At 40.3% G+C, this 26,396-nt stretch overlaps 1 protein-coding gene across 1 annotated transcript in view; it reads right to left on the bottom strand.

Moving 5' to 3' along the window:
• LOC139714350 (polycomb protein SCMH1-like) overlaps positions 1-26,396 on the bottom strand; it is a 35,899-nt gene that overhangs the window by 228 nt on the left and 9,275 nt on the right. Inside the window, exons 3-12 of the mRNA XM_071626059.1 lie at positions 24,726-24,796; positions 23,274-23,508; positions 22,404-22,492; positions 21,077-21,320; positions 19,137-19,265; positions 16,399-16,602; positions 11,832-11,993; positions 6,677-6,826; positions 6,012-6,160; positions 473-588 (exon numbers count right to left, since the gene is read on the bottom strand). Coding sequence (XP_071482160.1) covers positions 473-588; positions 6,012-6,160; positions 6,677-6,826; positions 11,832-11,993; positions 16,399-16,602; positions 19,137-19,265; positions 21,077-21,320; positions 22,404-22,492; positions 23,274-23,508; positions 24,726-24,796 — 1,549 coding nt within the window. The remainder of the gene's footprint in view (positions 1-472; positions 589-6,011; positions 6,161-6,676; positions 6,827-11,831; positions 11,994-16,398; positions 16,603-19,136; positions 19,266-21,076; positions 21,321-22,403; positions 22,493-23,273; positions 23,509-24,725; positions 24,797-26,396) is intronic.

The raw sequence follows: 26,396 nt of genomic DNA on the forward strand, positions 1-26,396 counted from the left end.
AGTGAAGCCAGTCCATACTCTGATCAACAACCAGCCATTCATCACCATCCTGACACCGTGTATGATGGCAGCGCTTGCCAATATTCACACATCAGCATGCGGGAGGTTCCAAGGAGCAATCAAGAAGATACTCACATCGCACTTTGTATCTCAGCAGGCAACCATCCAATCCAGAATTGGGGAGGCCACCCACGTTCTTTCTACCATGATGTAGAGAGATATTGATGAGTCTTCACAGAGCCTCCAGCAGAATCAGGAAGACCCAGCAGCTCTATTGACTACGTCAGGGACACAGAAAGAGTACAACAATGTAGTATTCTCCACATCTTCTTGGTTTGCAGACATGGTTTAAGAGAGAATATTGGGTTGTTAGCCTGGGCGTGGAGGGAGGGGGTGGTAAAGGGGTGGAGGTGGGTGTGGTGGGGGGGCGGTGTAGGCTCAGTCCTTGATCCTCCATCGCAAGGGGCTTTACTTCTTCTTCAGCTTGTCGATGATGTTGCAGAGCTTCAGGGCGGGGCCCAACTTCAGTCCCATGTACTTCATCATCATGTCGCTGTTGAGGAGGAGGAATGCGTTGCCGTCAATTTCCTGGGACGAGAAATGAACAAAGAAATGGGATTGATGATTGATGATTGATGAGAGAAAGAAAGAAGGTAATGCAATGAAACTTAGCCTTGTCATGTTTTTCAAAAGTTTCACTCTACACCAGCCTGTAATTGAGCACCTACACTTTTCTCTTTGCAAATAATTTTATTGTAAAACCTCTGATTTGTTTCATCATTTATAATAGACCTGGTTGGTGTTTGATCCATGGAAATGCTGCTATTGGACTTTTTGAGAACAACAAAGGACTTTAAGATACTGACATACACATATATGAAATCAATTGGGTAATCAAGTGTGACATTTCGTTGACTGCTTGATATTCAGCTCTTTTCCATAAAACAGTACAGTGTATATTTTGATTTCAAACATTGCCACCAAACAATTTTTGCCACCCTCAGCATTATACAATTCCACTTCGTCATGTAGTTACACTTAATCTTCAGCGAACTTGCATCCACACACCCACAATTTTGAGTTAAAGTAGAAAACATGAAACTGAAGTGCCACCTTCAATCAAAGACTTTTGATAAGACTGATGAAGAGTTGTGCATTCCCATTCTATCTCTGCGCAGCACTCTGCAAAGTGATTCTTCACATCTCTCTGACTCAAAGTTCGATGAGGACACCAAACAAACGGCACCCTTCACAGATTCAGATCATATCTAATCTAAACTGTGCAACTGATTAAAAAGACATGGAACAAAAATCCCTAACACAAACACACACACACACACACACATTGACACCTTTTGCGCTGAGCGGTCACGTACGCTTTAATACAAATATAGTTGTGCACTTTTCGCAGCTTCCATGTCTTTTTACTTCAGACCATCAGCGTGCACCAAAAAACTAATCGCAGGCCTTAAGTCATGTATTGTAAAAAGAGGAATGTTCATATGGATTTTAATTTTAGGAATTTCACAAGAGCCAAGATTCGTGAAAATGCACACGAAAGTTCTTGTCTACACTATATGCATTAAATGCTGGTGACAATTTGCAAAAATTTCATGTCGCGAAAAAGGCCGTCGGCTCAAATTCATTAAAATTTCATGCCGCGAAAAATATCTTCCTTACAGTACTGTACGAGTTGAAATTTTCGCGTACAGATATTTTCGCGAATTGCTACTTGGAGGACATTTTTGCGTGTTAATAATTTCGCAATTGCGAGGGTCTAAATGAACTTACTTATGCGCGTGTTGTTATTTTCACGGTTCAAAGGCGATTCGCGAAATTCGCAAAAATAAAACCACTGCGAAAATTTCAGCTCATACAGTACCTACTGCTTCCTTCATTGTCATTTGCTCACATTGAAATGCCTTTCCATGGAAGACCAGTACAAGCCGTCTGCTATCATGAGGTCATATTTAGGCAAGAACCAAACAGTATTTGATCAACCTATACAGTATCTCTCTTTCATGGTTTGCCGACTCTGGCCTACAATCACAAAGTACAGCCAACAAACAAATCCTAACATCATAATTATTATCACTGACATCCTCCCCCCATACACAGAACAGGAATCCCACACTCCCCCACCTCCCCCCCCCCCCCCCCCCCGCAAAAAAAAAAGAAGAAAAAAAAAAGACAATGACAGGATATTAAGTGATAAAATTATAGCATCATCCGTCAAAGTGCAACTGCATGTGTTGACAAATGATGGACATTACACTCTCTGATATGGTGATCAGAACTGAGGCACTGTTTACATTCAGATTACAAGATTAATCTTATTGGCAGAGAGTCAAACTGTGGAAAAAAAAAATCATGGCACTGCCAAACCTGAACAACTACCCCCCCCCCCCCCAAAAAAAAAAAAAAAAAATTATCAGCATGTAAAAGAGGGGCCTCAATTACCTTTGTTTTCCTTTCTATCATAATGACAGTACATCATAAAAATATTCTAGCATTGCAGTGTGCATGGTTTATTCTGCACTCTACTGAGTGGAGGGGGCTCCATTACCTTTGCTTTCCTTTTTATCATAATGTCAGTACAAGATTATAAAAATATTCTAGCATTGCAGTGTGCATGGTATATTCTGCACTTTATGGAATGGAAAAATATGCATACTGCGTAACTTCACATTTATAAAGGGAAAGAAAAAGAAAACCAACAGTGGCATGTAGCATTTTCTGAAACTTAGTTTAACCCTTTCTGCACCAGGGACTTTGGATGATGTGTACACTGCTATGGGGTTTTCTGTGCCAATCAGCACAAAAAGGGTTAATAGTAAAACAAAAATGAAATGGTCACAAGAGGGATGGTACAGGATTTTGCAAAAGGTGAAAGAAGGTGCAACGTTCTGCTATAGAAAGACCAAAGCCAAGTTTGATAGAACATCTGATCTTTCACTGCACAACATTCCACATACTGTGTGAGCTGTTATTTTGGCGTACAGATATTTCCGTGAATGAGGTAGTCACAGACATTTTTGGGAGATGTTATTTTTGCGAAATTACATTTACGTTATCGTAAATGAACTATTACCCTTGCGCATGGCGACATTTCCGTGTGTTGTTAAATTTGGGACCCAACTGTGATTCGCAAAAGTTGCGAAAATTACAACCTTGCAAAAAACAACAGCTCATTCACTATACAATGTACTGAATTAGGAATCTTGTTCCACTGCACAAAGTAAAGCTTATTTCACTATCAGTTCCACACAACACTTTGGACGCGCACTGACCAGTGTGGTCCAAGCCAATGCCTGTACAGTGTAGATGAGGTTCTGTGACGTGAAATGACATGTTGTCTGACGGGCAAAAAACAAATCACACGTGTATAAAGCGAATAGCTTTAGCATGCAGTATGTGAATATGTTCACATAGAAGCCTGCCTGACTGGCCTGATAAAATCGCATGCGACGATGGAATGTGGAATGAAATGCTTACGCGCATGCCCACACTATATGGAGCCCCCGTACGCAGTTTTTGCCCCCTCAGCATGGCTTGATGATGTCATCGGAACCTCGTCTATGTAAATGTGGATGACAGCAATGGTGCAAACCTCCCAGTTTGATGAAACTCTGCTGGGAGTAATGCATGAGTGTGACCTCATCTTACGCTCTCCAAAACTGCATGACAGCATTTGCATGCTCGATGGTGAAAGCACGCAATGGTACATTTTAGTAAAATGTCATGTGATAAGCGGTTAACCAACTGGACAGCAAGTGTAAATGTAATTAGATCGCTCCTGATAATCTTTATCAATTTCTATCATAAAATACATGGTCTCAGAAGCAAAACCCTATTGTCATGAGTATTATCTCTGAATCTACCTTGGTATGAATGAAACATTGTGAATGAACTTTTGTTGGAAAATAACACTACCAGACACAATCTAACTTACATACTGAAAAGACAAAAAGGATCAAAAGTCTCAAGTGCAGAAAGATTACAACGTGACTACTAAAAACATGGCATGGTACAACCACATTACGAATTGATAGTTCTCCCAAGAAAAAAAACAAAATTCTTGTGCCACTAATGAAACAAGGTTTTACTTGTCTACCCCCAGTGCAAAGTCTCACATGTGTTTGTGGACTAAGTTTAGGCTACTCTTCCAAAGTAAACAATATTATGTTTTGATTTCAAGAGGATATCATCTCACATTATTGATTCCTGCCATTGATCAGAGTTAATGAGCTTTAACCCGGCAAGATAGCGTGGAGGTTGAAGAACACTTCATAGTCCGCCAAAGTTGTAAACTTTGTCAGAATAAAGATCAGTCTCATGCACTGTCGAGTGTCTCTGGCTCTATGATAGTTACTACATCACAGGTAAAGCATACGCAGATTCCTATTCTGCGATCCGCATTATGCGGCACTGCAGTCTAGTCATCTGAATAATGAGCCCTTTAAAGGGATGGTACAGTATTGGTGGAGATGAGAATTGGGCTTTTAACTTTTTGCGAGATACCAAGAGAACACTTATGATATAGTACAGAGCATACCATTTTAAGAGGAATTCTAAGTTTATTTGATGAAAATCGGGTTTGGAATGACTGAAACATCCAAAAATAAAGTAAAACAAAGCGATCGTAATAAAGTGTGGGTCCCACACTTTATTAGAATTGCTCTTTTTTGGATATCTCAGCCATTTCAAAACCAATTTTCATCAAATAAACGTTGAATTCCTCACAGAATTACATGCTCTTTCATATTTCATAAGAGGTTTCTCATTATCTCACCAAAAAAATTTTAGAAACCTGAAATAAGGTCTCAACCAAAACTATACGATCCCTTTAACCTTTTACGTGCCCTGGCATTTAATATCTGCATTCAGTAATTCATCCAAATTTGACATAGCTGCTTAGTATTAAAGCATTCCCACTCAGGTGTAGCAATGTACCTTAATCCAACAGGAAGGCCATGGTAGCACAACAGAGATTAGGGGGGTTAGGTAATCTATATTCACTGACAATTCATTTCCAGACATCGACGCCAATCTGCGAAAAAAGCACTTCAGCGTGTGTGCCAATTGGTGAACAAGTCACATGAAGGCTTAAAGGTGGGCACTTGCACTTCATTGTCACAAGGCTTTGCTCTTGGATACAACTTGTGTACTTTAGTACATCGTCATCATCGTCATCATCGTCATCATCGTCATCATCGTCATCATCGTCATCATCTTTATTACCACTGCTATCATCATCATAACCACCACTACAAACAGAGCAGGACTACATCTAAGTATCTCCACTATCATCATCTCTACCATCACTTCCAATATGACCACCATCATCAGCAGCATCATTGTTGGAAAACTGATTATGACTTCCTTCATCACAATCAACCTGATCTCTACGAGATTCTGAGATCCCACATGATCTTATGTAGGACCTGTCAAGTTCTGTTTTAAAGGGACTCTACAGTACTGGTTGAGGTGGGGATTCATGTTTTGAACATTCCTAAGTGAGATAATGAGAAACCTATTATGAAATATGAAAGAGCATGTAATTCTAAGAAGGATTCAATGTTTATTTGATGAAAATTGGTTTTCAAATGGCCGAGATATCCAAAAAAAATTGATAATAATAAAAGGCGACAGGCCACGCCTTTTATAAGGATCTCTTTGTTTCACCTTGTTTTTGGATATCTCAGCCATTTCAAAACCGATTTTCATCAAATAAACTTTTGATACCCCTTAGAATTGCATGCTCTTTGCCATCTCATAGAGTGGTTTCTGAATATCTTGCAAAACGTTAAAAGCTAAATCCTCACCTCAACCAGAACTGTACACACCCTTTAAAGGAATAAGTGAAAATCCTCCTCTTCCTCCTTCTGCTCCTCTTCATGTCAATAGTAACTGTCCTGATACGGAACGATACACATTTTTACAGCAACAAATCACAAAAGTGTGGTTTCTGGGGACTTGAGGGGGTTACGGGACACACAGAAGGCACTCACATGCTTTCGGAAGAGGTCAGCATGAGTGGCCATGCTGGAGTCAGTGTCCACCACTACCCGGATAACCTCCTCTATGGACCAGCTGTTGGGATGACCGGTGGCAGGGTGCGGGCGGGGCTCTATCCTACTCTCTGTGGTGGAACTGGCAGCTGCTCACGGAATGTCCAGAAAGAAAATAAAAAATTCTTTATCTTTCATGATTTGAAACGCAAGACTACCTCAAATTCACATAGAAATTTTTATCAGAATCAGATTTACAGTTTTTATATGTTTCATATAACTTCACACAACAGTAAAATCACTTGCAGCCACATACTCAATTAACATCAGCTAATGGTGCTATCACCTCACGTTTCCCATTGACCAGCAAACAAATCTTCTCTACAGTCCTTTTTGTGTGTGTGTGTGTGTGTGTGTGTGAAATCAAGAAGGAAAATATTAATCCTTCGCACCTAATTCTCGTTGTGCTACAATTGCCATTGTACGGGACAGAGGTTGCACATACCAGTACCAATGATTTCTTATCACACAAAGTCTACAATTTCCATTACAAAGCGCCAGCCACCACTAAAAAAGACAAAAAAAACAAACAAAGCAAAACAAGAAACGTATACTGCTGGCCTCCGATTTCTTCCCCTGCCTAAAATGTTTCCTTGCCACCTCACCCTCTGTCGTTATCCGTCTCTGAATCTTGTGCGACGACGGCCTGCTATCTTTATCTGAGCTTGTGGAGGCATCCGAGACGCTTCTCTTGAGCACCCCCGGTGATCTCAGGCCACTGGCGGCAGGACTCAAGGGTCCCCTGTCATCAGTTGCTGGGGAAGGGATGGGGAGAATCACAATCAAATCAACAGGTATACACTGCAACTAGCTACGCAGTTAGCAATGAAATACTGCATATGCTGTTATTTTCTCATACAGATATTTTCGCAAATGAGGTCACGGACATTTCTCTAGATGTTGTTTTCGCGAATTGACAGAGGCCTTCATAAGCACACTATTACCTTAGCGCATGGTGGCATTTTTGCGTGTTGTTAAATTCACAATCATCTGTGATTCGCAAAATTCACAAAAATAACAGCTTGTATAGTATTTAAATCAAAATGAAAACAGTTAAAACTGAGAAGTATAGGCAAAGTTTGTTTGTCATAATCAACCACACCATGCATTCAGACCTCCCAGCATTTCTGACTGAAAAGTAGTGATGATCTGACTCAAAAGTAGAAAAGAAAGAGTAGTTCCCATAGGAGTGTAGTAAAATGATCAAGAAAAAGACAAAAAACTCCTATTGAAACAAGAGTTGGAGATAGTGAAAATTCAGATTCTTTCCACCACATTCAAAATGGTTGAGAGGTCTGTGCATTGCAAGGTGAAATTTTCAACATATTGCTTTTATAATGTACAGTAATAAGTGACAATCATACACTAACAAACTAGAGAGGGGCCGTCAAAGGCGGCAGACCCACGCCTTGTACAAAGTCGGGGTAAACATACAGTGCATTCGGTCATCTACCAGAATTCGGTCACCTAATTGCCAGTGTCCTTTATCACCAGCCAGTGCGTTCTACCAAAGATCGTACACTGAAGTGTATGATCTTTGGTTCTACAGTCACATCACACGCAAATCACATCATTTCACATACGGTAACACTCATTCACCACAGGAAAGTCCTTTAGTCTCCTCCAAAAATCCATCGAAAATCCCAAATTCCACCGTCAAAAGTGCAGATTCGGAACTTTTCCAAGCGCGTGCGAATTAAGTCCAGTTTTAAGAGTATTGTCTACGCGACGGGTCGCCGAAAAAGCGCTAAAAATCGAGAAATACGCCATTTTCTTGCGGGATATTTTGCTTATAGCAAGCCGAGAGTGTGTTGATATCAAAGGTCGTATGAGTGTACGATCTTTGATGGTATCCACAAAAGTGCAAAAGAAAAACAAAATTTACGTGCCCCCTAGGCAATAACCCCTATGATTAGTGTCTACGGGAATTATTCAATGCAAGGGTTAAATGCAAATGTCTACTGCACCAGTATTCGGTCACCAACGAGCGCCGCAACGTCCCCGATGCTATTTTGCACCAACAGGGTAGAGCGCGATGCATTTTCAGCGGCCTTGCACACGCATTGACATTGAGCGCGCATATCGTGCAGTGTGACTGTGACCGAGCAAATGCTCCTCCAACGAAAAAAACAATCAATTTTAATTTAAAAAATCATCAAAATACGGGCCAGTTTGTGACGACGGAGAACGAACTTTCATAAATCCAGAAGGACATAGTCCTTCAAATAGGCCTAAACGTAAATTTCGGAATTCTTACGAACATTTGAGCAGCGAAGTCCGATCGTTTGGGAGTTTATGTTTTCGTATGGTAGCGGAAAATCGCAAAGTGAGAAACGGGATATTTTCGGAGTGGTCACTATACCATGGGGTCAAAACTTAAAGGTCGCACAGAATTTGCAAGGGTCAACCGATTATCACCAAAATCTAATCGATTCTTTCCTGTCATTATCCAGACATCCCCTGAACATTTCGTGCAAATCCGTTTACCCGTTCTCTTGTTATCTTGTACACAAACAAACAAACAAACAAACAAACAAACAAACTAGAGAGGGGCCGTCAAAGGCGGCAGACCCACGCCTAAGTACAAAGTCGGGGTAAACATAATGTGCATTCGGTCATCTACCAGAATTCGGCCACTTAATTGCCAGTGTGCTTTATCACCAGCCAGTGAGTTCTACCAAAGATCGTACACTGAAGTGTACGATCTTTGGTTCTACAGTCACATCACACGCAAATCACATCATTACACATACGGTATTAACACTCATTCACGTACAGGAAAGTCCTTAAGTCTCCTCCAAAAATCCATCGAAAATCCCAAATTCCACCGTCAAAAGTGCAGAATCGGAACTTTTCCAAGCGTGCGCGAATTAAGTCCAGTTTTAAGAGTATTGTCTACACGACGGGTCGCGGAAAAAGCGCTAAAAATCGAGAAATACGCCGTTTTCTTGCGGGATATTTTGATTATAGCAAGCCAAGAGTGTGATGATATCAAAGGTCGTATGAGTGTACGATCTTTGATGGTATCCACAAAAGCAAAAAAGAAAAACAAAATTTACGTAACCCCTAGGCAATTACCCCTATGATTAGTGTCTACGGGAATTATTCAATGCAAGGGTTGAATGCAAATGTCTACTGCACCAGTATTCGGCCACCAACGAGCGCCGCAACGTCCCCGGTGCAATTTTGCACCAACAGGGTAGAGCGCGATGCATTTTCAGCCGCCTTGCACACGCATTGACATTGAGCACGCATATCGTGCAGTGTGACTGCGACCGAGCAAAATGCTCCTCCAACGAAAAAAACAATCAATGTTAATTTGAAAAATCATCAAATATCAAAGGTCGTATGAGTGTACGATCTTTGATGGTATCCACAAAAGCAAAAAAGAAAAACAAAATTTACGTACCCCCTAGGCAATTACCCCTATGATTAGTGTCTACGGGAATTATTCAATGCAAGGGTTGAATGCAAATGTCTACTGCACCAGTATTCGGCCACCAACGAGCGCCGCAACGTCCCCGGTGCAATTTTGCACCAACAGGGTAGAGCGCGATGCATTTTCAGCGGCCTTGCACACGCATTGACATTGAGCACGCATATCGTGCAGTGTGACTGCGACCGAGCAAAATGCTCCTCCAACGAAAAAAACAATCAATGTTAATTTGAAAAATCATCAAAATACGGGCCAGTTTGTGATGACGGAGAACGAACTTTCATAAATCTAGAAGGACATAGTCCCTCAAATAGGCCTAAACGTAAATTTCGGAATTCTTACGAACATTTGAGCAGCGAAGTCGGATCGTTGGGGAGTTTATATTTTCGTATGGTAGCGGAAAATCGCAAAGTGAGAAACGGGAAATTTTCGGAATGGTCACTATACCATGGGGTCAAAACTTCAAGGTCACACAGAATTTGCAAGGGTCAACCGATTATCACCAAAATCTAATCGATTCTTTCCTGTCATTATCCAAATATTCCCTGAACATTTCGTGCAAATCCGTTAACCCGTTCTCTTGTTATCTTGTACACAAACAAACAAATAAACAAACAAACAAACAAACAAACATACAAACAAACAAACAAACAAACAAACAAACAAACAAACAAACATACGGAACCCTTTACATAACCCCCTGCCGATTTTCATCGGCGTGGGTAACAAACACACAAACAAACAAACAAACAAACAAACAAACAAACAAACAAACAAACATACGGAACCCTTTACATAACCCCCTGCCAATTTTCATCGGCGTGGGTAACAAACACACAAACAAACAAACAAACAAACAAAAAAAACAAACAAACAAACAAACAAACAAACAAACAAACATACGGAACCCTTTACATAACCCCCTGCCGATTTTCATCGGCGTGGGTAACTAGGCACATCAGATTTGAGCACTTCATGATAAACCTTAACCCTAAAGGGGCTGGGCTTTTTTGGCTATGCTCAGACCGGGGGGGGGGGGGGGGGGGGGGGAGGGGGGGGGGATGGATTCCGCCCCAGATCTCGGCCATCGGTGGTGCGATCACGATGAAATTTTGCATGCGTGAGACCCACGTCATAATCTACAAGATTGTGTCATGAGATTTTTTGAAACAATCAATGTCTAATTTTAATTAATTATGCAAATTAAGCTCAAGATGATATTTTAGCCTAATTAAAAGCACTGAGAGTCTGATTTTTGATCTGTAAATCTGTTTTAGCATATTCAACAATTTTACATCACAAAAACTTCCAAAACTCATTTCAATTCTTATGTATTTTATTGTTTTCAGAATTTCTTATGTATTTCTTTGTTTTTCAACTTTTGTTTTTTCTTTGTTTTTTCATTGGAAATTGTCACTGACCACTTTTCTACCATAATTAGCACAAAATTAATCAATGAAAGTGCTTAATTGTAAAAATAATCAGGTTTTCATGACTTTCATGACAGAGCACTGTTTTCCATAGGAAATGTACACAAAATCACAAAATTGTGCCCGTTTTGGGGCGACATTCCGTTACAAAAATGGGCGTGGCTTCGCAAAAGTATGCGCGGACATTGCAAATTTGGTCTCAAAAGTTGCGCGAGACTTGAACGAAGAAAGTCAAGAAGCCTCGCGACGAGGCCTTCTCGCGTTACAGAATTATAGCGCGAAACGTTGAGGGGGGCGGATTCCGCGCCCCCCGCGGCCCTTTTAGGGTTAATGTTATCAACTGCTCATCAAATGCCTCAGAGGTCAGCTCACATTGCTAATTGAATCAGAGCAAATTTCTTCGTCTCTAGTTATCCGGATTATGTGGTCGCAACTGCATGCCTAGTTTTATCGGGTCTGTGGAAGAAGCCGACAAAATGCCTAAGAGGTAACCTCGTCCCGATCATGCGGCGGCCACTGTACATCTACTTTGTTACGAAGAGAGAGGCGGAAGAACAGCCCGAGGTTAGCTTGCTTTGCACATTGAATTAGAGCCAAAGTTCTGTCTTGAGTCATCCCCATTATGTGGTGACGACTGTGTGCCTTATAAAGGTGCCCGTTGCATAAAACTCCAACCGGATTTTTTTCCGGTTGAAGTCACAAAATTCCGGTTGGAAGCTCCCAACCAGAGTTTTTATGCAACGGACTTTACATTCTTATGTTTATAGCAACCTTAAAAAATTCAGGTTGGGCAAATCCCAACCTGAATTTTTTGAGGTTGCTAAAAAAGTTTTATGCAACGGGACCCAGGAGAAAAAGGAAACACACAAACGAACAAAATCCCTAGCAGGGTACCTTGCTTTGCACACTTTGGGCACGGCCCTTGTAGTGACTTGTCGCTGAAGAAATTCTCGCAGCACAGGAGGTTCTCGCACAGCCTGTCCAGCATGGCCCAGAAATCAGAGGTGGTGTCCGGAGCCTGGATGGTGGCTGAGTGTGTCTCTCCACTGTATGTGGCTGTCATGCACAAACATGCAAGTTAAGTTGTTTTGAATATGCAGGAATACAATTTGAATCTCATGAATATGCAACAAAACTGATTTAGGCAGACAATGTAACTAAATAAGTATAGTTTTGATAATACAGAAACATTTACAAACACTTATTTTGCTATGAATATGAGGAAGCGTGTACTGTTTAAAAGGGATGGTATAGTATTGGTGGAGATGGGAATTGGGCTTTTAACTTTTTGCAAGATACCAAGAAACCAGTTATGATATAGTACAGAGCATACCATTTTAAAGACCTAATAAAATGCTTGCAAAATGTTTTAATATGCAAAAGACATGTAAAATATATGTCATGATTATCAATGTAAATATGTTGTCAGTGTCGTTCCGGTTTTTATCGCTTCTAGAAACTCCCCCAAATATCACATTTTTGGAGGACCCCGTTGCAGCTTTTGCGAAAAAGATAGTCACGTGACCAACACCCCTGAACCGATTGATGACGTATAAGCACGGAGTTGTGCTCAGTTAGCAGAAGCCGCTCAGCACAAGCACTTAGATTACTAGCTTGGTACACGCGCGTACACGATAGCTAGCCCGGCCAGGCCCGGGCCCCGCGGGATCTGCGCTCCCGGTCGACCCACTGACTGTCGACATGTACGCATTACCACATACATTATCACTAAGTTAGCTTGCACAGATACCTGGTACCTCGAGCATAATGTCTTCCCCTGTATGGGTAAACTTCGACATTGATGATGAGTGCAGCCCAGTCGTATCCTCTGTACTTGAATGGAACAGGCTAGATCATTCAATTAGATCAGCTTCTTCCATATATTCATTTAAGAGATTGTTTAAGCAAAGTTGCTATTTGTAAGTAACACACAAAATTCATTCTGGGCTTTATCATTCCTGTATAATAGCGTTTTTAATTGTTATTTCGGCATTCTGGTGAACTCTTGCTGTGGCATGTACTTTTTATGTTACTTTGCAATGTACAGTACGCTGGTATGTATCTACACTGTATTATGTCATCTTCTGTATATACGTTTTGCTAATGCTATTTAATGTACATATGTTCATCAATATTATTCAGGGCTCCATGGAAGACCACTATTTATTGGTGAATGGACTACCCTGACAAAAGATTAGAAATAAATAAATAAAATAAATAAATAAATAAATGATGAAGACTGCAGCTCTGACGATAGCGGAGAAGAAGAGGAGGCACATGAAGTTGAAGGGGAACATGGGGAGGGAGAGGCAGCCGATGGACCAGAACGTTATCGTGGGGCTGCACCTTTATACCGATATGAACCAGCTGCATCTCCCCCGCTGCCAGTGCAAGAGCGTATAAAGAACATGGCACCAAGCCCGAGAATAGACCTCACGGAAACGATCGCCCGGGAAATACAGAGTGGTATGTCTGGTATGCCCCCATATGGTTTAATGAGATACGTGTACTGTATTCTACATGATTGACATTGTAAGTTGTAACTGTTTGTCTAGTAAGTATAGATTAGAAGAACAGACCCAGCTCGCTCACAAAGTGAGCGGCTACCCACTCTGGCCGCAGCAAGAAAGCGGGAGCGTCCCGGCCGTGGCCTGGCCCGTCGGCTGGCGCTTACAAGTTAAACTACTAGTAGTAGTCTAGTAGTAGATCTAGTAGCAGCCTACTAGTAGTTATAGTAGTCTACTAGTAGTAGTAGTCTACACTACTAGTAGTAGTACTATTACCACTACGGCACTAGGTCTAGTAGTAGACTAGTAAGTAGTGATAGCAGAATCTTTGGTAGTAGTACAGAGGCTACACTCTAACGCCTAACGGTTAGGGGGATATGTTGGTACAGGGTGGGTCGTGGCTGAAAAAAAAAGGCCTATAGATCTAACCAGTTTCCCATAGTCAGTTTCTGCAATACTTGTTATCAGTAATTTAGATGCGCCATTTTCTAAGAAAAACGATACCAAGAATGATCGTCAATTTGGTCGAGTAGTTTTTGTTTTATGCTAAAAATCATACTGTGGAAGGAAGCCCAAACGCCGTGCTTGGTCTACCGATGAATGCCACGGTGGGGCTGGACTCACGAGTAGGTCTAGCGTGTTCTAGGCCTATAAAGCAGGCGAGTCGCCGTAGTATAGTACAGACACGCAGTGGTGGTGGGGCTATCGTGAAATAGGCCCCACCGCAGTGCGCGTGCACTGTACCCGTGCGTTTATAGCAAGCAAGGGTAGGTCCTCCTAGGATTTAGGGTTAGGTAGGGTTGTATTTATGGTTAAATTGGCCGTTAAATTAGTCGAGGGCCATATCATGAAGTCATTTTCGCCGCATTCACGAGTATTGACTGTGGAAGGCAGCCCCACCGCCGTGCTTACCTACCGAGATGAACGCCACACGGTGGGGCTGAATTCATGAGTATTTAAACAGGCGAGTCGCCGTAGTATTACTATTTATAGTACAGACACGCAGTGTTGGGGCCTATTTCACGAGTTTGCCGAAAATAATGGATATCCAAGCGTACCACAGTTGTTATCTGTATTATTGGCAGTATTAAATCCGATACAGTTCATTAAATATTCTTTTGTCTAAAGGCTTAGCCAATGACAATAGTGCAGCGCAGCACCTGCTATGCGCTCGCTAGCTCGCTCCCCCGCCAGCGCTAGCCAGTGCAGCCGCCGGCCGGCTGTCGCTGCGCTGCGCTAGCATAGCCTTGCCAGCTCGCTGGCTACGGCTAGACTGGTCTACGTGAACGACTCCGTTCCTAGACGTCATCACAATTTAGAAGTGATAGTGCGCCGCATGCGGCGAAAGTATAGCAAGTTTTCCAAAACCGAGGAAATTGCATCCATTATGTTAACAAATATAGAACAAAATTCAGAACAGTAAAAAACCCCGCACAACCATAGAATTACTTAGAATTTAACATTTAATATTATTACATCATTGAGAAAAAAATGCCTAAACCATTTTATTAGGTCTTTAAGAGGAATTCTATTAAAGTTTATTTGATGAAAATTGGGTTTGGAATGACTGAAACATCCAAAACAAAGTAAAACAAAGCGATCGTAATAAAGTGTGGGTCCCACACTTTATTAGAATCGCTCATTTTTGGATATCTCAGCCATTTCAAAACCAATTTTCATCAAATAAACGTTGAATTCCTCATAGAATTACATGCTCTTTCATATTTCATAGGAGGTTTCTCATTATCTCACCAAAAGATGTTAGAAACCTGAAATTAGGTCTCAACCAAGACTATACAAACCCTTTAAACCAGAAATTTTCGCGTGCATACAACTTTCAGGGCGGGGGTTCTTTGGCCGTCCGTGCCCTATGTAGTAATGCGGCCATCACATTTTATGGCCAGAACACAAGTCTTAGTTTTACTGGACAGCAAAATGTACTACTCGTACCAATGCCACATACATGCTCAAACAAGAAAGCCCATTTCAGATTACACCTGTACAACGAAGTACAGTCTACATACAAGTTTTCACACAGGCCCTACAAGGTATGTTGTCTTCATTTGTTTTGAAAGACAACTTATATGTGGCATAAGTAATCCCTCTTTTTTTAATTTGTTTTTTCTTTTCTGGTCATTGTTGTTGTTAGTGTGTACTGCTGTTTGCAGTACATTGGTACATCACTTGGCAACCTGTCTAATAATATGAATGACTTTTCTGCCTGGTGAGAAATCCCAACTGGCAAAATTCCACCAACAGAGGGCACCCCCTGAAAACTCCCACCAGTGCCATATATAAAGAGAGTCTGGCTAAAACTTGTAAATTGGACGCCATGTCGTTGCCCAGCGTATTACGCGTTCAGGGATAGCGTGTACGCTCAGACGTAATAATAAAAACCTACCAAATAAGCGGTAGTGAACAATGGGCACTGCGTATGAGCGCACTTTGATAACGACATGGCTCCACAAAGATCACGGGACCACTTTTGACCAATCACAGGCCTCAAAACTCATAAGCCGAAAATGGAGTTGGCCAGACTCTCTTTATATACGGCACTGACTCCCACAAGTGCCATATAGACAGTCTGACCTCCCGCAACAACAATAGGCGCAATGTCATTACCAACTACAGTTGACCTTGTCCGGTGCAGAGTGCGTTCAAGCCAATTAGTTAAAAAATATTACGTGCAGTGTTTTTGTTTGTTAACCCTCTGAAGACGGGTCCTGAGTATACACGGGTAAGTGTCTATGGGAAATGCATGTTGTAGCAAAATCAGTCCGTACTTCACGGGTTAACATTTGCCACTGCGAGTAAGCACTGGTTGCGCGCGGCGTTGGGCAACAACATGGCGCCTGGTGATCACATGACCAACTATCAACCAATCACAGCTCATTAGCCGAAAGCCAAATGGGCAATACTCTCTTTATCAACGGCATTGACTCCCCCAGACTGACCATTAATGGTGACATTGCCGTCGTCCGCCTGCTCCAGGAAGGTCAGCACCAGCCGCTGCTGGACGGCGCAGTCCACGCACAGCTGCAGGATCTCCCTCAGCGCGGAGCTGACGCTGGTGGGCCCCACCTGGATGGGCATCTGCCACAGCTTGTGGGGGCTGAGGTACGGCCCGCTGACGCATGAGCTGTTCAAGTGCACCAGCACTGCAGAGGAGAGAGAGGGTACTTATTTATTCATTCACTCATTCATTTAATTTCAGCGAGGTATAAAGCTTCAGCCAGGGCTATTTTTCAGCATGCCCATGCACAGATAAAAAATAGAACAAAACAAAGATACATTTATATGATTTTATAAAGGGATACAGATGAACATACACGTACGAAATCATAAAGAAGAAAAGAAAAACAAACAAGAAAAAAAAAAATAGAATAACTACAGCTACAACATTAGTTATATACTTCGCAAGGTTCTTATTCTCATGAATTTCGAGAGTCGGGCACTCATTATCGAATTTAACAGCATGCAAAAATTTTACCCCTGATCTTGGAGGGGGTGCATTTAATCTGCCTAGAGACATTTTAGTACAGACAAGAGCCTGAAAATAAAACTGCAAGGGCCCAAATTTCAGGCTTTGCCCCAGTATTAGCATCCATGTGCATGGGTTACCCTAAAACAGACTGGGTTTATGCCAGAACCTGTTTCTAACTTTGTCCAGCGATGTTCACTGATTGGCTGAATACAGTCACACGATATGAATGTCAAAGGCTCATTTCAGTGTCAGAAGAGAGGGCAATCATATCACATATGATTGCCCAGGTTGTTCTAGCATGTAATTTAATGATTGGTTTAGGCACTAACATCACTTACATGTAAACTGGGATCAGCGTTCTTCCTTTAATATTCATTGATTGGCTGAACACAAAGCAAGTCCAAGTCACAAATAGAACATTTTCTTTTATGGCATTAACAGAAAATTATCATGATACATTAACAATTTGAATGAAATCTTTGAATGAACAACTGATGGCTCATTGACAATCAATAAGGCAGTCCTATTTTTTCTTTTGTTTTTTTTTACATTCTATTCATTCATTGTTGGTCAAGTTTAATCTGCAGCACTTCAGCCACCATGTCTGTTTCCAGGATTATTCAAATTAAGATTAAGATTTTAGGATTATTTCATTTAAGATACCTAAGGTTAACCCTAACCAGGCCGGGCTTTTTTGGGTGTTCTGTGGCCCCCCCCCCCCCCCCCCCCCCCCCCCCCCCGAGATCTCGGCCATCGATCGCGCAATCATCATGAAATTTGGCATGTGCGTTGCCTGTGGCGTATTCTACCACGTTATACAAAAATAAATGGAAATTTTCGTCATGATGATTAATTATGCTAATATATGCATAAAATCATACATTTTGCTCTAAATCAGAAATTAAAGCTCCTAGAATCCTAATTTTTGGTGAAAACATTCTTTGTAGCATTCCTAACAATGTACTTAAAAAAAAAATTGTTATCGAAATCAATTTCTTATGTATTTATTGTTTTATGAATTTCTTACGTATTTCTTTGTTTTTTCGACCTTTTGTTTTATCATTTTTTTCCACAAAATTTATGACAGAACCTATTTCAAGCATGATTATGCTAAAATCAATTAGTTTCAGCCTTTGAAAGTGAAAATAATCATACTTTTATGAATAAGAAGAGAAAACTCCATTTGCATAGACTTTCTACACAAAATCACGTTTTTGAGCCATTTTTGCCCTGACAGGCATTTATGAAAAGTCATGCAGCGTCGTAATGGTATGCGCAAATTTCGCGAAAATGGTGTGAAAAGATGCGCGAGACTTGAAAGTAAAAAGTCAGCGAATGGCGCGGTCAAAAAATTTCGCGCGGCGGAGTAGTCGCGAAAAATGTCGAGGGGGGGGTTGATTCACCCCCCCCCCCCCCCCCCCCCGGCCTTTTTAGGGTTAAGCATTCATGGGGAACTCGTTCTTTCTCCCACATTGGACCAAAAGTTTGGAAAGATATCCCTGTCACTGTTCGCCAGTCATCCTCTGTGGAATCATTTAAAACATCCCTAAAAACATATCTGTTTAATATGTTGTAGGAAACAAAACAAAATAAGTGAAGATGTCACATAATTCATTTTTTTTTCTTCTTCTTCTTCTTCTTCTTTCTTTCTTTCTTCATTCTTCTCCTAACCTTAAGACTAAAAGCGCCATGAGCATCTTTTGATGGACTGTTGCGCTATAAAAGTATACACTATTATTATTATTATTATTATTGTTTCTTTATTTGTTTGTGTGTGTGTGTGTGTGTTTGTGTGTGTGTGTTTGTTTTGTTTTGGGTTTTTTTCCAGAAATGCCTTCCATCCTACATGTTCAACAGTACAGTCACTCATTTTTGTTTGCTTTTTGTCAGGGGCAAAAGCTACAAATCCATGTATATGAAACAGTTTTAAGTTATTTAACCAAAAACAAGACCCCCTGGAGGGAACAAGGTGAAGCATCGACATCACAAAATCACCAGCAACCTAAAAAAGACTTGCACAACAGCGCCACCTTTCCAATTTTTCTTTTTGTGTGTGTGTGCTTTTTTTTTTAGTAGTGCACACATAATCACCAGCAACCAACATGACTTGCAAAAGAGCGACTCCTTTCCAACTTTTCCTATTCTTTTTTAATGCACACTTGCACACAAGGTCGTGAGCCTCCAGCCTGCATCCGCCACCGAACTCACCGACAGGTTCCACCACTGATGGCAAACTGCTGGTATCAGGCTCCACCTTGGTGGAGGGCGTGCTCCCCGGCGACATCTGGGAGGAGGAGGTGGAGGAGCTGCTCGCCCGTCTCACTTTGGTGGACACACCTAGCAACAATAAAGGTGAAATTTCCTTTCTTTTAATGTCAGTTCATTCAATTTTGATGTCATAAAACAGCAATTCTTCATTTACAAATAGACACAAAAAGTTATCAAACAGGCAGAGTGAATTAGGCCTATAACCAAAACATCACAAAAACAAAAACAAGAAAAAAGATATGGGTGTATAGAAAATGCCTTAAAATTTGAATAGTATGAATAGTAACACTTCAAAAAATACAAGGACTCTACGTATCTGTATGTAAGAACAGAAAGAAAATCTTGAAGTTATCTGAGAAATTAGTTATTAAACATACACTGAACAGTTGCTTTTGTGCCTCAGAAGATCATACAAAAATTACTTAGCCAGATTGTGTATACCTGAAATTCTGTTTTTTGCATGCATATAAGTGTGTGTGTGTTGATATGAGTTACTCTCATGTGAGAATACAACAACAAAGGTTTATTTCAGACAAAACAGAGTAACACAGGTTATAGAAAGGTGATGACTTGGAAAAAATATAAACAAAGAGTATTAATAAATGCTTACATATAATGACATATAATTATAATGATAACTGATGGGTTTTATATAGCACATTTCAGACTTGCTATTTAAAGAATTTAAATGCACTTTATGGACTATTATTACCCCAGTCACTGGATACATTATTTCAAGCCAGCACTGGCAGTGCTCACCCTCTACTCCCTCCAGAGTGAAACTTAAAGGGATGGTATAGTATTGGTGGAGATGAGGATTGGGCTTTTAACTTTTTACCAAGAAAACACTTATGAAATGATACAAAGCATACCATTCTATGAGGAATTGAAAGTTTATTAGATAATAACAAATAATAATAACAGATGGTTTTTATATAGTGCATTTCAGACTTGCTATCTAAGGATTTCCATGCACTCTACAGACTATTATTACCTATACGAGGTAGTTTTGCGAGGTAATTGCAGTTGTTATTTTGCAGGGTTAAAGGTCAGCAGTTGTTATTTTGCAGGGTCAAAGGTCAGCAGTCAATATTCGTTTCGCCACGTCGCTGCGTGTCGGTTACACACACCGTACCGTACACAAAACAATGTGTGCAAACAGTGCAATCTTCCGGTTTTCGCCATTCACTTTACACAAGGAGGTGGGAAGAGAAAGAGTGGAATCTCTCTCCCCACCTCCCTGCTTTAAACGTAAACGTTCCGATCGACCACGAAAAGAAAACATTCCAGGACGTCGCTGGGTGTCAGTTACACGCACCGCAGAAGAACGCTGATAAATCAACTCATACAAGATCGACCACTTTACAGCAGCACTACGCGTCAAACAATGACTAGTCCATTTGTGCTCAATAATTGCACAGTGACCATCAGTTTTACAACTCTCCAAATTTAAACAGAAGTAAAAATAAAGTGTAAAAGCGTTCAGATGTTTGAAGTTTGCCTGTTACAACTACATATGTATCTTTGAAGTTGGAGTTGAATGATATACATTGATGAACAATTTTTCAATCATTCGACATGTTGATGATCTACAGGTAGTCAAATGTGGCTTGATCTATATCATAGTGTATAGCCGTATTCACATATTTCTTAATTTACCTAGGGGATAGGTAATAATTACGATATTGACTGGCCTTGAGGGAGATACCAGATAAATATTGCCCGCACTGAAAGAATATTTTCTGGTATCTCCCTCGAGGCCAGTCAACATCATATAATTATTACCCCAGTCACAGGATATATTTCTTCCAACCAGCACTGTAACTGCTCACTCTCTACTCCCTCTGTAGTTAGTCAAGCAAAATGTAAGCAAAAATTACCCGTCTTGCCAGGCGGCTGAAGATAGTGGCCTGTGGCCTTGCACCAACCGACGGGGAAGATGTCGCGGGAGTTGAACTCACACCAGTAGTCGAAGGCGCCGCGCCAGCCATCGAACTGGACGAAGATCATGTTGTCCTTGACCTGGCCCACCGTCGCCGGGCAGATGAGATGCGGGTTCTTGCGGTCCACTGCCTCCAGCTTCATGCCCGGCTTGAACTCGTTGCCCTTGGGGTCTGGTGGTTCCTGGGAGCAGTATGTGAAAAGGAATACAGGCACAGAAAGAGCATGAGAGGTTATAAAGCTGTTGTATTCGCAACAAGTATTTTCCCATAAATATTTTAAAAGTCTAAAGTAGGTTATAAATTCAACTACATGTATATGCAAATATATTCAACATGCAACAACACCTAATCCTATAACGCATATGAAAAGGTGTTGATATTAAAAAAAAAACAGTCAAATGCAGTAGTTCCTGTATTATGTTATTGTGTATTGACCAGAATCACTTTATTTCATTTCATTTTATATTATTTATCTTATTTGGAGGGGGTGCAGATATATGTTTAAATGCAACAAGGCTAAAATAAGGGAATCAATGATTGTTAAATACATTCATGCTGTCTTTGCACTATTTAATACTGACAGCTTGAGTTATAAATAGATGCAGCAGCACATGATGTTGCACAACTACATACTGTTCTCTAGTGAGATTTATAGCACAATTCAAAACATTGTTGACATACATACTGTGAAGTGATTATTTCAACCATTTTGTCAAATGAAAGAAAGCTAGAAATGGACGGCTTCCTTTCTTTTCTCTTTGTATCATAAAGAGTCAAGGACAAAACTGGACTTGAAGAGAGGAAAGAAAAACTTTCTGCATGTAGTGAGGAAGGGTTTGGCAGTTTGTTGCATGTCAACTGCAAAATGAACAACTCCACAATTTGTGCCAGATTCTCTTATTCGAAAAATATCTGTACACATATGTGAAATACTACCAGGTAGTACAGTAGTCCAAACATCAGCAAAATTTCTCTATGTCCACAATCATGATGTGAATAACTTTGGGGTTGTTGTTGTTTTTTTGAATTCTTTGAGAGTGTCAAATCATTTCCTGCAAAGCCTGACCCTCTCTTCAAAAGGTAATGATGCCTGTGCAGGTCCTGGGGTCAGCAAATACAAGGGGCTAGGAATGGCAACCTGGAGAAAAAAAAACAAAAAAATGGACTGCTCAGGGCACTACTGGTGGCATCAAGACCATTAGTATTTCCTGCATTGGCTTGACTTATGACATCCTTTGTGACCTCACAGATACTGATTACTCACCTTTTTAAAGGCTTTGGCTGGTGCAATGCTGGCGTTGTTCAAGGTGCGCAGGAGAAACATTGGCCAGGACGATGCATTCATTCTGAAACCTGTGAATGGAACGATCGGAGCATACCAAGGTTTGGCAAGCTGATGTCACATAAAGGGAGTTAATTCTCACTCAACTAAGATCACTTCTTTTTATTGATGCGCGTGACGCAATTATTTTGGTTGTCGACTGCTAATTAGGCAGAAACAAATCAAGCTGTCTTTACATCTACATAAGCACATTAACATATTGGTCTGTGCAAGGTTCTCTCGAAAGAGTCAAGGAATGAATTGAGCTGTCAACCTCTACAACAACTGCAACAACAACAAAACTCATGGCCCAAAATTGCCAAAGAGTCCCAGTGATAAGCAATTTTTGTATTTATATGTGCTACCTTTCATGAAGAGCCATGTCTGAGATATGGTGGAAAAATGTGAAATTTTAGCTTTCTCACTTGACCTTTGACCTCTGACCTCCTGACCTAAAACTTTCCCACGACAATCTTAATCTGGTTATTAGCACATAAAAACTAAGTTTCACATATATACATTTCAATAGGCATTGCACAGATATAGGGGGAAATAGTGAAATTCCAGCATTTACATGTACCTTGATCTATGACCTTTGACCTTGAGTGTGTGGGCCAAAAGTTAGTAGGCACAGCTTTATATGGATATCTCAACGGTTCTTAAAGTTGTCCAAAAATCATTTACAGAATGATGGACAACCCAAACACATTAAAAAAAAAAACAACGCAAAGTAAAAACAAAAAACAAAAACAAAAACATATTTTGGTTTTAAACCCCGACAGACGCTTTACTTCAATAAATGTTTACACCAACCTAGTGGGGGCTGTAACATTCCTCCATGCTTCTCACACCAGCCGATGGGCTTGATGTCGGCCGAGTCCACCAGCCTCCAGAAGTCGTTCTTGTTGTCACTGCCGTCCAGCCGCAACCGCAGCCGCGGCCCAATCATCCCGACAATCGTCCCGATGCATGTGGAGGTCACATTTCGCGGGTCAAGGGCCTCCAGCTTCATGTACAGCTTGAACTCATTTTCGGGCGGGGTTGAACTCTGAAAAAATATGCAGTTGGTAATTGTGTCAATGTCACAAAAATTAATAAATTTGTCTTCCGATGAGTGATGGTTCATAAGGCAATTTGGCATGAACAAAGAACATAAGCCAGTTCCGGGTTCCACTTTGCGCATGAGCAGAAGAAAGGTCATTCTTTAGGTTAAGAGGTTACGTAAAGCTTTACATATGCATTGTTGCTCTGAAAATGAGTGAAGTGCCCCTAACCAACTGAGACAAAAAAAAGAAAGGTTATTGTTACCCATGTGCCCATAGCTTAAGTCATTTTATAAGACCTCTCCAGCTGTGCTTTGGTATTTTTGCCACACATTAATTTTTCAAGTAAATGAACAAGGGTAAATGGCAGAGTACCAAACAAAACTATCAGCATGCATCACAATTTACTATTCATGATCACAGACAGGAAAAGACAAAATCAATGTCTATGCCACAAATTAGCCCATTATTTGCTATTGAATCATGCTGTAATACAGTGGTATTCCTATAAAAAAGCTGATAGCCTCACATAGAAAAGTGAGATACTAGATGATAAATCCTTCTTGAATTTACCCTAAATATGTTGCAATGTCTGAATTTGTGTTTTGATTATGACCAAGGCTTTTCAAGTTTGCTTTACCAGTCTAATTACAATATTAAATGGGATACTGGTAAAAGCACAATCCATTCATGTACCAGCCGTAAGACATACAGTACTGGCATACTTTGAGTTTCCATGCATTTATCTTTTTTTCAAACAGGGAAAAAAACAAAGAAATTTGGGCATAGAAATTCCAAGTAAAAATAGATAGATAAAGAAGTAAATAAATGAATGTACATGTAAATATCAAATAGCAATTTGAATGATAACAGCACCCAAAGGGACAGCTTCTGAATTTGCTGCACATATCATTATCTAAAATTCTTATTATCAAATATCCCTGCACTGAAAATGACTTCAGATTCAATTGCATTTCTGCAGGTGATCCTAAAGTATGCTCTTGCTGAAAAGTGGGAAGTGACATTTGAACTCCAACACAGAATTCAAACAAGAATTCAACTTCATTTGCAAATTTTGTTCCCTACTTTTGACTGTAAACCAATGCTGAGGGAGTCCCTAAAGATAAATGAGAAACATGACAACATCTGGGGTAGAGGCATTAATAATGAATGAGTATATAAATGCTAACTGCTTTGCATTTTGTGGGTGGACATTAGGTACCTGTTTGAAGAAGCTTTGAGGGGCGCAGGTAGCACTTGTCTCCTTAAGGTAGATGTCCCAGTCGTACGTTTCTATTTCAGGGACAGATGACATCGCAGAAAGTTGGTCAAGACATTGTATCATTTCTCAAAAGAGCTTTGCACACCTTGAAAATACAGTGTATTTCCAATTTCAAATGAGAAACTTGTACATTTGAAACCAAATACATTCGTATCTTAACCGGTGAGGCTGAACTGATTTTGCTATGACAGGCATTTTGCATAGACACCTGCCTGAGTATACACGGGACTCGTCCTCAACGGGTTAATTATGCCACAGACATGAGAATGCTGCTCCCTACAGCTACTGTAATTATTCAGTACTGCAAGTGTGCTTCACTATATTGTTCTTCTACATTTGATGTCTCATTTTGAAAAATAACTGGAAAAGCACTCCGAGAGCACAGACCTCGGCCAAGCAGCTCATTTCCATCCATACACGCATTCTGAAAATCGCCCCCCAAAAAGCTGGTCTTGTGATTACTGTACCTCATCAGTTTCCTGCTGCGCGGCGCCTTGAGCAGAGCACGCGCCTTAGTGTGCATGTGCAAACTCCAAAAATGCACAGCTTGAACTCCCAAGTTCATTGGCTCTATTTGGCAAAAGATATAAAAATCCTTCAAAAATTCATAAACATTCCCAGATCACTACAGTGTACCAAAATTAAATCATCTGTTTCGTGTGCCATTATAAACTTTTCCTGTAAGTTTCATCCAAATCTGTTCTCAACTTTTTGAGCTCTTTGGCAAACAGGCTAACAAACAAACAAACCAACGCCGCCAAAAACATAACCTCCTTGGCGGAGGTAATGATTGTAATAATAATGATAATGATAATAATAATAATAATGATAATAATAATAATAATAATAATAATAATAATAATAATAATGATAATAATAATAATGATAATAATAATAATGATAATAATAATAATAATAGTAATAATAATAATAATAATAATAATAATAATAATAATAATGATAATAATAATAATAATGAAATAATAATAATAATAATAATGATAATAATAATAATAACAACAACAACAACAATAATAATAATCATAATATAATAAAGCGTTCTTTCATTATGCTGGAAAAATGAATTGTTGAATATTCTCAAAATGTTCTTGATATTGTTGCCCTACTGTGACATCACAAATTGCTGTCTAGTCTTTTATCCAGCGACAAACATCATTAGGGTTACAATCTATTTACAATGTGCAGCATACAAGGAGTATTTAATTGGCCCTGTATAAAGCGAGTGATGTTTAAAGCAGAATTCCTTAACTTGGAAAATTCACACCAGGGGTCGCACTTCACTTTTTTTTTAACTAGCCAGGCGGACTACTTAGAATCAATTTTGATACTGAAGCGATTTTTTGGCTAGCCAGACGGACTAGTAACTTCAGAATTTTATGTTTTTAGCTAGTCCGTTGTGATTTTGGGTGGCCAATGGCCAGCGGACCATCGCCAATTTCGAACCCTGCACACTAATCTTGCATGAACTTAAAGCTAAAAGTGATGGTGATAACCAACAATCAGTTTCTTCAACAATATGATATGAACACGACAAAAAGTCATGTCCACATGACATTTGTTTAAATCAATGATTGAGTTTCAAGTGTTTAT

This window comes from Diadema antillarum, unplaced genomic scaffold (assembly GCF_040938485.1).
Source record: "Diadema antillarum isolate AM-2024a unplaced genomic scaffold, OU_Dant_1.0 seq00002244_RagTag, whole genome shotgun sequence".
Lineage (NCBI taxonomy): Eukaryota > Metazoa > Echinodermata > Echinoidea > Diadematoida > Diadematidae > Diadema > Diadema antillarum.